The 14339-nt window shown below is 34.8% G+C and overlaps 1 protein-coding gene across 1 annotated transcript in view; it reads left to right on the forward strand.

The window, feature by feature from the left end:
* The window catches only part of TBCA (tubulin folding cofactor A), a 78174-nt gene extending 64468 nt beyond the window's left edge, over positions 1-13706 (forward strand). The window contains exons 3-4 of the mRNA XM_045796419.2: positions 11033-11119; positions 13436-13706. Coding sequence (XP_045652375.1) covers positions 11033-11119; positions 13436-13516 — 168 coding nt within the window. The 3' untranslated portion in view covers positions 13517-13706. The remainder of the gene's footprint in view (positions 1-11032; positions 11120-13435) is intronic.
* The last annotated feature ends 633 nt before the right edge of the window (positions 13707-14339 follow it).

A 14339-nucleotide genomic window follows, 5' to 3' on the forward strand; every position in this document is an offset into this window, starting at 1 on the left:
TATCATTGACTACATATGCAGATGTAAAAGGGGGAAAATTTTTGTTTAAAAATCCTTTCCAGGGCTCCTGGGTGGCTCAGTCATTTAAGCATTCAACATTTGGATTTAGTGCATGTTGTGATCTCATGGCTGGTGGGATTGAGCCCCGCCTCTAGCTCCATGCTCATTGAGGGAAGTCTGCTTAAATATTCTCTCCCTCTGACCCACCCCACCACTCATGTGCACATGCACACTCTTTTTCTCTCTCAAATAAAATAAATCTTTAAAAAAATCCTTTCTACACTCAGCCATGTTAAAATTCTCTCTTTTGTCATTGTGGTCATGGTTTATAACATGATTTCTTAAATATATAGTCAGCCTATCACTTTTATTCAAAAATACTATCCTGTATCTAATTACAGAACAATAAATCTTCGTTCACTGCTATTGTTAACCTGTAGTGTATACATTTGTCAGTTGCAGTTTTATTTGTCTCATGAAACCTTTCTTTAACCCAACCTACATGTTTTTCTCAATTTCCTTTCCCTAGCTTAGCTATACTGTGGTCAGCCATTCATGTTTTTTATTATATGCAACAAGAGTTGCTTTGCCCAAAACACTGCTTTATTCCTATTTGCCTGGGACTTTAATGTTGGTAATAGTTTCTTTACATATGCTGTGCCCCTCATAGAAAATATCAAGGAAGCCAAGTGCTGCGTTTTGTGGGTTCTTTACTCATCTCCTGTATTTCCTCCTCTTCTGAGCTAAATCCCTTCCTTAACCACTTCTCATTAACATGGCTCTTATCTCATGTGGATCCATTTTGCTCTGGCTTTCATGGATCTTCTGAACACATTTTTGGGGTGCCTGGGTGGCACAGTCAGTTAAGTGTCCAACTCTTGGTTTTGGCTCAGGTCGTGATCTCAGGGTTGTAAGCCCAAGGTCATGAGATCGAGCCCCACATTGGGCTCTGACCTCTGTGGGGAGTCTGCTCGGGATTCTCTCTTGCCCTCTTCCCCCCTCCCCCACACCCTCTCTCTCTCTAATAAATAAACAAATCTTTTTAAAAAAGTAATAACACATTTATTATACTGTCAGTCCCTACCAAACTTCTTACCTATTTGGTTGTCAAAATTGGTCTTTCCTAGATTAGGCCTAATTTTGGTTCTTGTAAATTAAGTAACTAGGCAGAAGACCCTAAGAGGCCAAAATACCAGTCAGCCAAAGAGTTATTCTGCTGTCCTTTTCTTTTTGGGCTAAACAATATAACACAACCTTCAAATACTGCGCAAAATGATTTTAATCCTCTGCTAATGATATCCCTCTTCTTTTCTACTCTCCTCATCCCAATTAGAGATAGATACAGAGGATTTTGCCCTCCACCAGTAAAGGTATTCTGGTCTTTTGTTTTTTTTAAACCTAATCTGCCACAGAAATGACTAACAGTGATAATCAAACATAACCCTCTTATTTCACCTGAGGCATGACTCATCTCTTATTTTCCAGAAGTAACATTAAAAAGTCAAATTGGTACAATTTTCCCAATAAGGATTTACAGTTATTACATATAATTGCAGTGTTGTGAAAATTTTCTTTTTGAGAAAGATACACATCTTTTTGTGATTTACTGAAACAGGAGTTAACATTCACAATTGGATATTTCTTTTTCCTAAAAATGAAGGGGAAATTTTTTTTTTCTCTAAGTATATAGAAAATAATAAGGAGCTTCAGTTTTTTGGGTTTTTTCACTGTTAATAATTTTTATTTTGTTATATTAGTCACTATACAGTACATCCCCAGTTTTTGATGCAATGTTCCATGATTCATTATTTGCATATAACACCCAGTGCACCGTGCAATATGTGCTCTCCTTAATACCCATCACTGGCCTGTCCCAATCCCCCACCCCCCTCGCCTCTGAAGGCCTCAGTTTGTTTCCCAGAGTCCATAGTCTCTTATGGTTCATTCCCCCTTCTGTTTACCCCCCTTCATTCTTCCCTTCCTTCTCCTACCGATCTTCCTATTTCTTATGTTCCATAAATGAGTGAAACCATATGATAATTCTCTTTCTCTGCTTGACTTATTTCACTTAGCATTATCTCCTCCAGCCCTGTCCATGTTGCTGCAAATGTTGGGTGATCGTTTTTTCTGATGGCTGAGTAATATTCCATTGTATATATGGACCACAACTTCTTAATCCAGTCATCTGTTGAAGGGCATCTCGGCTCCTTCCACAGTTTAGCTATTGTGGACAATACTGCTATGAACATTGGGGTGCATATGGCCCTTCTCTTCACTACGTCTGTATCTTTGGGGTAAATACCCAGTAGTGCAATTGCTGAATCATAGGGTAGCTCAATTTTTAACTTTTTAGTGGACCTCTACACTGTTTTCCAAAGTGGCTGTACCAACTTGCATTCCCACCAACAATGTAGGAGGGATCCCCTTTAGGAGCTTCAGTTTAAAAGAGGAATTTTACCAGGTGTCTTTCAAAAGACTGATTCTGCAAGAAACACCATATTTCTTTTATCAATAATAAAAATATTATTTAAAATAACTTGTAGTGGTGCAATATTATTGTATTTTGTTACCTGTACTCAGGTTTATAAATGGTGCTCTATTTATACACTTGTGTTTTGTTACAGATGTACTTTTGTTACAGATTTATAGGAAGTTGCAGTAAATGTTCAGGGAGGTCACATATACCCCTCACTATTCATCCTACAATGTTAGCATCTTATATAATTATAATTATAGTATCCAGACCATGAAATTGACATTGGTACACCACAGAGCTTATTTATATTTCAGTAGTTACACATGGACTCATTTGTGTGTATCTGTATATATATTGTGTGTTTATATATATAGTCCCATACGATTCTATCGCGTGTAGAATGTCTAACTACCATGACAGTCAAGATGGAAAACTATTCCACAAAAAACTGTTTTGTGCTGCGTCTTTGTAGCCCCTGTCTTCTCCACCCGAGTTCTTAGCTAATTAATATTCTTTGAAGAATCATACAGTATGTAACCTTTTGAAATTGACTTTTTCCACTTAGCATAATTCCCTTGAGGTCCACTGAAGTCACTGAGTGTATCAGCTTTATTCCTTATTATTGCTGAGTAGTATTCCATGGTATGGATATATCACAGTGTAACCATTGAAGAACACAAGGATTGTTTCCAGTTTTGGGCTCTTACAGAAAAAACTGCTATGAACATTCATAGACAATTTTTGCATGAACATAAATTTTCATTTTACTGGGATAAAAGCCCAAGAAGTTGCTGTGTTGTATTAGTACATTTTTTGTTTTAAGAGAAACTGCCAAACTCTTTGCCAGAGTGGCTATACTATTTTACATTCCCACCAGTGATGTGTGAATGATTTGATTTCTCTACATCCTCACTAGCCTTTGGTTTTAGCACTATTTTTTATTTGAGCATTTAGCCATTACCTACATGGTAGATGTATAGTGATATCTGATTGTGCTTTTAATTAATGTTGAACGTCTTCTCATTTCCTTATTTATGTCTGTATTCCTCTTCAGTGAAATGTCTGTTCATGTCTTCTGCCCCCCCTTTTTAAAGTTTTTTATTTATGTAAGTAATCTCCACACCCAGTGTGGGGCTTGAACTCACGACCCTGAGATCAAGTCACACACTCTTCCAACTGAGCCAGCCAGGTGCCCCTAAGATTTTATTTTTTAAAGTAATCTCTACACCCAACATGGGGCTTGAAATCACAACCCAGAGATAAAGAGTTGCATGCTGTACTGACTGAGCCATCTTCTGTCCACTTTTTAATGGGATTCTTTGTTTTTCCACTTTTGAGTCTTGAGAGTTCTTTGTATATTCTAGATAAATGCCCTTTGATGGATATGTGGTTTGCAAATATTTTTTTAGTCTGTAATTTGTCTTTTTAGCATCCTAGTAGGGTCTTTCACTGAGCAACAGTTTTTAATTTTGAGAACATCTAATTTATGGCTAATACTTCCTTTTGTGAATTATACTTTTGGTCTCAAGTCTAAGGCCTTTGTGCCTAGTTCTAGGTCCCGAAGATTTTACATTTTTTTCTAAAATGTCTGTGGTTTTATGTCTTACATTTAAGGCTTTCATCAGTCTTGAATTAATTTGTATTTAAGGGGTGAGGTTTAGTTTGAGATTCATTGATTCATCTTCTTACCTAGAGGAGCCTCGTTCCTCCAGCAATGTTTGTCGAAAAGGTTATCCTTCCGCCATTGAATTGCTTTTGTACCTTTGTTAAAAACCCATTGGACATATTTGTGTGGGTCTATTTTTGGTTTCTCTCTTTTGATCCATTAACCTGGATGTATTCATTTACCAATACCACATTGTCTTGATTACTGTAGCTATAAAGAAAGCTTTAATTGTGAGAGAGTGAGTTCTCTCATTTTCTTTTTTTTATTGTTTTAGCTATTCTACTTCCTTTGCCTTAACATAAAAATTTTAAAATAATTTTGCCAATGTCTATAAAACATCTTGCTAAGATTTTGATAGGAATTGCATTGAACCTATATGTCAATTTGGGGGCACCTGGGTGGCTCAGTCGGTTAAGCATCTGACTCTTGGTCTCAGCTCAGGTTTTGATCTCACAGTCATGAGTTCAAGCCCCGTTATTGGGCTCCACACTGGGCATGGAGCCTGCTTTAAAAAACAAAACAAAACATATGTATCAATTCGGAGAGAATTGATGTCTTTACTATATCAGGTCTTTCCAGTTTATTTAGGTCTGACTTCTTTTGTCAGCATTTTGTAATTTTCAACATACTGATGCTGCATGTTTTGTTAGATTTATACCTGAGTATTTCATTTTCTTTGAAAACATTGTAAATTGTATTGTTTTTAGTTTTGGGTCCACATACATATTTTGCTATTAGATATGGAAGTGCATTTATTTTTTTGTGTGTTGATCCTATAACCTGTGACCTTGCCGAACTCTCTAGTTTCTAAGAGTTTTTTGTAGATTCCTTTTGGTTTTCTACATAGACAATCATCATTTGTAAATAGAGACAGTATATTTCTTTTCGACCTGTATGTCATTTCTTTTTCTTACCTGATTGTTCTGGCTAAGGCTTACAGTACTGTGTTGAATAAGAGTGGTGAGAGTGGACATCTCACCTATTCCCAATCTTAGGGAGATAGCATTCAGTCTTTTACCATTAAGTATAAAATGTTAGCTGTACATTTTTGGTAAATAGTGTTTTTTAAGTTGAGGAAGTTCTTTATTTCTAGTTTGCTGAGTGTTTCTGTCATGAATGAGTATTTTGGGTTTTGTCACATGCTTTTTCTGTCTCATTTGATAAGACCATATGCATTTTCTTCTTTGGCCTATCGATATTGTGGATTACATGGACTGATTTTTAAATGTTGAACCAGTCTTGTATTATACCTGCTTGATCACTTGATTGTGGTATATAATTCTTTTCATACATTGCTGGATTCAATTTATTAATACTTTGTTGAGGATTTTGCATCTAAGTTTGTGGTCTGCAGTTTTCTCTTTTTATACTGTCTTTGTGTGGTTCTGGTATCAGGTTAATGCTCCACTCATAAAATTCATCAGAACATGTTCCCTGTTCTCTTTCTTGAAGGATTTGTGTAAATTTAGTTTCCATTCTTTAAATATTTGATAAAATTGTCCAATGGAACCATCAAGGCTTGGAGAGTTTTATTTCTGATCTTTTTAATTACACATTCAATTCCTTTCATGATTGTAGAACTGTTCAGGTTATCATTGAGTTTTGGTGCTTTGTAGTTTTCAAGGAGTTGGTTAGTTTCTTAAGAACTACATGGTGAATCCATGAGCAGTTTTATATGAACAGTATTATGAACAGTATTATAAAATTGTTCATGGTATTTTTTTTCTTTCAATTGCTAGTATTTTGTTGAGAATTTTTGCATCCATGTTCATCAGGGATATTGGTGTGTAATTTTCCTTTTTAGCGGGGTCTCTGTCTGCATTTGGAATCAAGGTGATGCTGGCATGGTTTTCCACCATTTTAACTCAATTCTCTATTTGTTTCCTTTAATGCTTTCAAGATCTATGGAGATAAGACCTTTTTTTGTTACTGATAGTAGTGATTTGTGCCTTCTCACTTTGTCAGTCTTAATAGAAATTTATCAGTTTTTTAAAAACTCAGCTCTTTGTTTCATCAATTTTTTTTTTCTGTCACTGATTTCTCATCTAATTTTTATTATTCCCTTCTGCTTGTTTTGGGTTTGTTTTGCTCTTCTTTTTCTAGGTTTGTGATGTAAGAACTTAGATTTTTATATTGACATCCTTGCTCTTTCCTACCATAAGCATCTACTGCTGTATATTTCCCTCTCAGCACTGCTTTAACTGAATCCTACATTTGACATGCTATATTTTCATTCTCATTTATCTCTGTATTTCTTTTTCTTTTGAGACTTCCTTATTGACTCATGGGTTATTTACAAGTATGTTGTTTTTCATTATAGTCATACATGCCCTATGTATTATTTCAGTTATTTTATTTAATATTTACATTTGTTGAGATTTTTGTTTGTTTTGTTGTTGTTGTTGTTTGACCTAGGCTATGGTATACTGCAATGAATGTTTCTTTTTTTTTTTTTTTTAAGATTTATTTATTTGAGAGAGAGCGTGTGTGCACATGTAAGTAGGGGGAGGGGCAGAGGGAGAGAATCTTTCAAGCAGTCTCCACACTGAGCAGGGAGCTCAACATGGGGCTCGACCCACAGCCCATGAGATCATGACCTGAGCTGAAACCAAGAGTCAGACGCTTAATCAACTGAGCCGCCCAGGTCCCCCTGCCATGAAGGTTTCACGGGTGCTTGAAAAGTATTTGTATGTTCCTTTCTTAGGCCTAGTGTTCTGTAAATGTCATTTAGATCTTACTGGTTGATGGCATTATTCATTCTTTTATATCTTTGCTGATTTTCTTGGTCTCATACTTCTACTACTTGTACCGGAGTGAGGTATTGAAATCCTCAGCTTGTGTGGTTTTATCTCTCTCCTTTTAGCTTTATCAGTTTTTGTGTTATGTATTTCAAAACTCTCTTGCTTAGTGCATCCACATTTAGGGATCACCATGTTTTTTTCTTGGTAAATTGATCATTTTATTATTATGTAACATTCCTCTTGGTCTCTAATATATTTTTTTACTCTGAAGTCTATCCATTATTAATATAGCCACTCTTTTATTTTTTAAATGTTTGCTTGGTACGTCTTTTTTCATCCTTTTATTTTCAACTCTCTGTTTCATTTTGTTTGAAGTGGGTTTCTTGTAGGCACCATATATTTGGGTCCAATCTATGAATCTGTCTTTGAACTGGTGGATTTAGACCATTTATACTTTAAGTAATTATTGACATCTTAAGGTTTAAGGGCCCAGACTATTTTTTACTCATGGAATTCATTATATATCCTTAATCATTCAGCAATAACCACAAAACACAAGTCAAATTCCTTCCTTCCATCCTTCCTTTCTTCCTGTCTTCCTTCCATCCATCCTTCAGAGCATCTCACAGCGTGACAACTGAGTCCTGAGAGAAGCGTTTCCAAAATGTAGGCATTTCAAGAGGCCCATGTAGAAACTATTAGGCTTCAAAAGACTTAGCCTCAAGTCTTAAGTTCTAGAAAGCCATTGTCTGCCACATTCTATTGGTCACAGGCCCAACCCAAATGTAGCGTGGGAGGCAGTGATACAAAAGGAGGATCATTGGAGGCCTTCTTAGAGTCTGGCTACCACTATCACTCGTTCATATGCTTGAGTTGAAATCAGAGTCATGGGTTTTAACTCAGACGCTATTAACTAGCTAGTTACTCTGAGACTCAACTTTCTCATTTGTAAATTGAGGAGCCTACAGTAGATGACCACTTTAGGTCCCTTCTGACTCTGATTCTTCATTTGTTTCTCAGTCAGAGTGTCTTTATCTTTTTTCCCCTGCTTTACTGAGGTATAGTTGACAGTCTAAAATTGTGTGTATTTAAGTTGTGCAACTTGATGATTTGATAAATGTATACTTTGTGAAATATTGACCATAACCAGGCTACTTGACAGATCCATCACCTTACATAGTTACCATTTTCTCTCTGTCTCTCTCTCTTCAGATGGATTTCTTAACATGTTTATTAGCATATTACTATTTTACCTCTGTGTAAAAGGAGACTTAACGATTGTTACAGTAATCTCTGAACTACTATAAAGCTCAGTTTGGCAAACTAATGCAGTTACCATTGGTTCCAGAGGCAGCCAATATCCAATATTTGAGTGCTTGTATATTATTTTAGCTATAGCCAGCCCTGGGTGAATGGATCGTTAAAGAAGCTAGAAATCTTATCTCAGTTGAGCAGTAGCAAAACAGCTTAACATTGGCCAGATTATTTCACAGAACTCTTCTGCAAAAAAATGAAAATCTGCCAATTAGGGCTTTTCCCTTCTAACTTATATACATCTGATTATAAAGGTAATTGATCAGATTTTAGTTTGTAATTTATCATTGATATAATTTGAGCCTTGCTAAGCCTCCCCAAACTTCCATTTTACCTGAATAACTTTCCCCCCAAAAAATCATAACTTGTTTTAAAAACAGTAAGACATGAGTAGAACCACATCTTCTTGTGTTACCTAAGGTTCCTTGTATGTCCCAATCTGTGCCAAGATCCTGACTTAAACTCAGTCTGGTCGTAATCAGCATTAGAATAAACTGAGGATTTATTCAGATATTTTAAACAGAGGCTCCATTCGAGTGACTCCTTCCCAAGGGGAACACTTTGAATGATAATACTCATTTACTTTAGTTCAGGTATTTTGAGGAGTTTCTTTCCTATATAATCACACCTTATATAAGGTCTTTTAAAATTATTCCTGACAGTTGTAATTCACTGTTACGAGGTAAAGTAACAATGGCCTTGATAGAGATGTGGTTTATGGATTCCGCATCGTAGTCATCAGTGTACTACTGTATGCCTTTGGCTGCCAGTGGCATAGTCTTCTTGAAGCTATGTCAAATGTTTATTTTCATGTTTATACTCCTGTACTGGAATGGAAGACAGGAACCTTCTTTTATTCATCTTTGCATCCCTTGTGCCTGGCATCCTATAGATACATAGTAAGCTTATTGAATGAATTGGAGCTGGTATATGGGAGAGACTGATATTTGGCACTAGTTACGTCATAGTCCTGTTTTGATAGATAAATGAGGATTCTTGCTCAATAATAATGGGTAGAATAATAATGAATAGAAGTTATTTTGGGCAGCATTACTTAAAGTTCATTTCACTGACAATACTAAAGCTTTCAAAAAACTTCTTACACATATACATTTCAACTTATACTTTTGATCTTATTCTTTGTATTCATTTCATCTTGTTTTAATTCCTATAAGCTGTTCTTGAGGGAAGTCCATAAGGAAGAAATATGAATCATGTATCCAGTGAAATGTGCCTATCACTGATTTTTCACATGTATTCATACTAACCAGATAAAGGTGCTTTGTGACAGCGGGAAAAATAATACATAGGGGCACCTGGCTGGCACAGTGGTTAAGCATCTGCCTTCGGCTCAGGGCGTGATCTCGGCGTTATGGGATCGAGCCCCGCATCAGGCTCCTCCGCTATGAGCCTGCTTCTTCCTCTCCCACTCCCTCTGCTTGTGTTCCCTCTCTCGCTGGCTGTCTCTATCTCTGTCGAATAAATAAATAAAATCTTTAAAAAATAATAATAATACATAAAAACAGTGATTAGCAGTGAGGTAAAGTCATGATCCTGTGTCTAAAGTTTTCAGCCAGTGTCCTGTTAGTAAAAGAGGTTCAACAGTAGGTTTTCACCTGAGAAAATAGATGTGGATAGAGAGCATCCTTGTTTATTACGCTTCTGATTTTTGTTTACAGTGTGAGTTATGACAAAACCATTAGGGAAAGGAAGAATGAAAAGGACTTACTAAAGTTTATATTAAAATATAATATGATTACCATTAAGTTATGTCTTTCCTTTTTATTTTATATGAGGTAGGTAATAAAGCTTATTAGTAGAAGTCCGGAATTTGTACCCATTTAACCAAAGGTATTTGACCAAAGACTGTTTTTTGGAGACGAATGTTTAAATGATCTTTGTGTCTCTGAGAATAGTTTAAGGATATAAAGCTTCCTACCACTTTAGGAAAAAGACTGATTTGAGGGACATCTGACACTAATTTATTTACCCTCCTACTGATTGGTTTCTCAGTGATTGATTTGATTTTTTCTTTTATGATTTGATATTTTACAGTTCAGCTTTGAATGATGTATTTTAAGTCCAGAAATACTCTCCTGAATAAATATTCTTGGGTTTAATTCTGTTGTGTCTGTCTTCAGGAGGTATAGGCAGAAGTTAGATTCAGAGGGGTGCCAGGTTGGTAATTTGGCTCAAAGTGCATGGGGAGAATAATCTCTCTCCTAAAATGAAGCACAAGGATAAGTAATAACTTTTTATGCATGATAAGCATCAAAAATATGAACCTGCTGGTCTTTGCTTTTCATTTTTCTTTACCTCTGTCTTTCAGTGAGAACCTCCTGCAGTGTGCACACGATGTGATCAATAACTCAATAACTTTTTTCATGCAGTAATTATCTCCATGTGATATTATCTGAACACTGTTTTTCTTTATTACTCAGAAGATGCAGGAGATATTTATATAACCAGCTGATCTCATTTTGGATAAAGGTGCTTTGTGACAGCGGGAAAAATAGTTTATTTTAAATAGGCTTTTTAAATAAATGCTCTATGAAAAGCTTTTCCAGTTAATTTTCACTTAGCATGAGAAGGTGATTACTAAATGATTTAAAACTTGTACTTAGAATATTTTACAGTATGATAGTTATTCTTTCTAACGTCTAATAATCACAATTTAAATTAAAATATTGAACTGCTTTTTAAAAATATTGAACTATTTAACATACCTATAATTTTTTCCTGATTCCTCTAACTCATTTTAAATATTTACAGAGGTGTGAGCTAAACGCATAAGTTCTGCTATCTCTGCTTGTCTCACAGAGATTTTCATTATAGGCAGAGATCCTGCAAGAGTCCCGGATGATGATCCCAGATTGCCAGCGCAGGTTGGAAGCTGCACATACTGATCTTCTGCAGTTACTAGTAAGTAAATTCTTCTCTGTGTTCTATTTAAATACTCTTTCCGTCTAATACATGGAAGTCCAGAATCTTAAGTATTCAATGCTGTAAAGTAGTTAGGGACATTTTTTGTTCACTTGCCCTGTGTACCAGTATATTTTAAAGTAATTAATAGAGATTAAATTGTGTTTTAATTAGCCTCCAGTAGAAGGACTATAACCAGCATGTTTATTCCATTTATTTAAACTTAGTTAAGTATATTTGAGTTATTATGGTAGATATTCAGGGCACTAACATTGTCCAGCAGTATCTTGAAATATTTAGTATTTATACATAAAGATCTTTTTTTGGCACATTAAAGATAAGTAGACTGTTTAAAATTTTAAAAGATCCAAATGTTTCAAGTGAATTTGGGCCCTTATGAAAAGGATCTGGAATTCTTTTAGAATCAAACCTTATTCAGTTTGAGAGGAAAAAACACTTTGTAATATAGGCAATCTTTTCATATTAACTTGGAGCTGGATAACACTGTTATCATACTTCCTAGTATAAATGCCTTGTGATACAGTGGCAGAATCATTTTATAAAAGATTGTAAAAACAAAAGTCCTCTTATTTTTTTTTTAAGATTTTATTTATTTATTTATTTGACAGAGAGAGACAGCCAGTGAGAGAGGGAACACAAGCAGGGGGAGTGGGAGAGGAAGAAGCAGGCTCCTAGTGGAGAAGCCTGATGTGGGGCTCGATCCCAGAACTCTGGGATCACGCCCTGAGCCGAAGGCAGACGCTTATCGACTGCGCCACCCAGGCGACCCAGTCCTCTTATTTCTTAACAGAGATAACTACATAATACTATATTCAAGCCAGTTGTTTTTGCTGTTTGATGATAATTTGGTGAATTCTAATATTTCCTTTACTAATCTCATTTTATGTTTCTGTTTCTCGAGCTAATATTAACTAGCTGCTAGCTGTCTCATCATTCATAGCTGTGCCTTCTGTAACAAAAATCTTGCGAGGCTTTCTCAGGGTGATTGTATGTATTCTTTGAAAAAGAATGACATTTGTTTTCCCACCAAAATAATATTAGGACTAAATCTGTAAGAAAAAACAAAGATATGTTCACATTTTACTTTAATTTTGACACAGAACTCCATATTTATCTATAGGAACCCTTCAAAGTCAGGATAACTCTCCTTAACAGCCAAAAATAAAGCTGTGGTTTTGAAATAAAAGATAGATGAAAGCAGGAAATAATTACTATATTAAAATACTGAGACAGAAGCACCATTTTTATTTCCTGACAATTTAAATGCTTTTTTCTCTCGTGAATCTAGCAGCTGAAAAAGTAATAGAAATTGCTTGAAAAAAATAATACTGTCTTTGGATGATATATTTATGTGTATGGATGTATTCAACAATATTTCTACCCTCAAAGAGCTTATACTTAGTAACATAGAACAGAGACATGTTTAGATGTAATATAGAGGTTTGCCTATAGTCTGAGTTAAGCAAAGTCTCCTTTTGCTTTAAGTTTTCATATTAAAGAAATACACATATTTTATTCCCTCTGCTCTGTAACTATTTGTACATCTCCAACTTTTATTACCCTGACACAAATAACTGATCATAGCTTTACTTAAGTAAAAATTAAACAAAAGTTCATATGCAGAATAACTTAGATGATATTATTTCATTAGTCTTTTAGCATAATAATATATATTAGAAAGAGCTTTATGTATAAAGTATCAAGGAAGAACTCAATCTTTAAGTATCAAAAAATAAAAGATGTTAGTATTTTGTTTCCTTGTAGTATGATACATAATACTCATTAATAAGCAGACAGTTTGGTTTTCTAATTCAAAGATTATACTTATCTCTGGTGTGACACCACTAGCCTTCTTTGTCATTGTGGGTAGTTGGGAGGATTATTATGGTCTGAATGTTATCATATATGTGACAATTTTAGTAAAGCATTTTTATTTTTAGGCCATTAATAATCCTTTTCGTATGGTGACCGGTTGACAAAATGAGAATAAGTTTTTTTTAATTTTTCTGGTGTTTTATTTAGATATTGAATGCTGATTGTCTAGATGACCCCGTTTTTCACACTCTGTGAGAATGCTATACAGTGAAACAACAAAACCTGTTGTTTCTTCTGTTACCTATAACGAAAGAAGAAAACTGAGAAATCTGTGAAATTGTACAAAATTTAGATGAGGTTTGGAATCCTTTTGTTTTACTTTTTGAGCTCTTTATATTGATGGTTTATAATATTTGAGTAAATAACAGAGCACTGAAGTTTGAGAAGGAGAAATCTAATTTTTATTATATTTCATTTCAGGAGAGTGAAAAAGACTTGGAAGAAACTGAGGAATATAAGGAAGCACGTTTAGTATTGGATTCAGTGAAGTTAGAAGCCTGAAGTTTTTCTGTACAGGGTGTTTTTTGCATTAAATCCTGGGATCCATTCCACAATTCATTATTTTTGACCACTGCTGTATGTTCAAGTAGTATGAGAATGTGATTCTTTTTATGCAGTTGCATATATTTTTCTTTGCCTAATTTAATGTGTCAAATAAATGAGTTCGTCTAATAAAATTGTTTATTTCGTACTTCACAAAATATTTTTAATTAACCTTTTATCATTAAATCATAGACATTTTTGACAGAAAGTTAAAATCTGTTAGGTTCTCTTTGAAGTCTAGGTATTTTGCTTCATAAGTGTGGATTGAGTTAAAAATGGGATACCTTTACTTTTAGATAAAAATCCAAATTTTGAACAGTTTATTCTGAATAGGGTACGACTTCCTCAAAAGAAAGGAAGAATTTCTCTGTGAATAAGGCCTCACATATTTATCCCTTCACAGTGAAAGTCTAACATTTCCATTACTATTAACTAATGGAAACATGTAAATCTTTTTCCAGAACAATTTATACAAAAAACATCATTGATTTAGATCTTCAAGTAAGATACTTATGAACAAAATTGAATTGTATTTTAAAGGAATAATAATGGTGTACTGGGAAATGTTTAACGGATCTTAAAAATGGAAAGGGAGCCTCTTCCTTCTGTGGTATAAATACTCCTGCTGTGACTAATTTCAAGCTACTAACATGACATCAGTGAACGTAAGATATGAGCCAGCTCCAGCATGCACTGTCCATAGCCAAACCTAGATAATCTTGATTGACTGGAAAAGATTATCATTTTATCACAAAGTATTTTTCCAGTATAGTTATTAAAC

The sequence above is a fragment of the Ursus americanus genome, chromosome 5 (genome assembly GCF_024610735.1).
Source record: "Ursus americanus isolate L20-20 chromosome 5, mUrsAme1.1.p, whole genome shotgun sequence".
Taxonomy (NCBI): Eukaryota; Metazoa; Chordata; class Mammalia; order Carnivora; family Ursidae; genus Ursus; species Ursus americanus.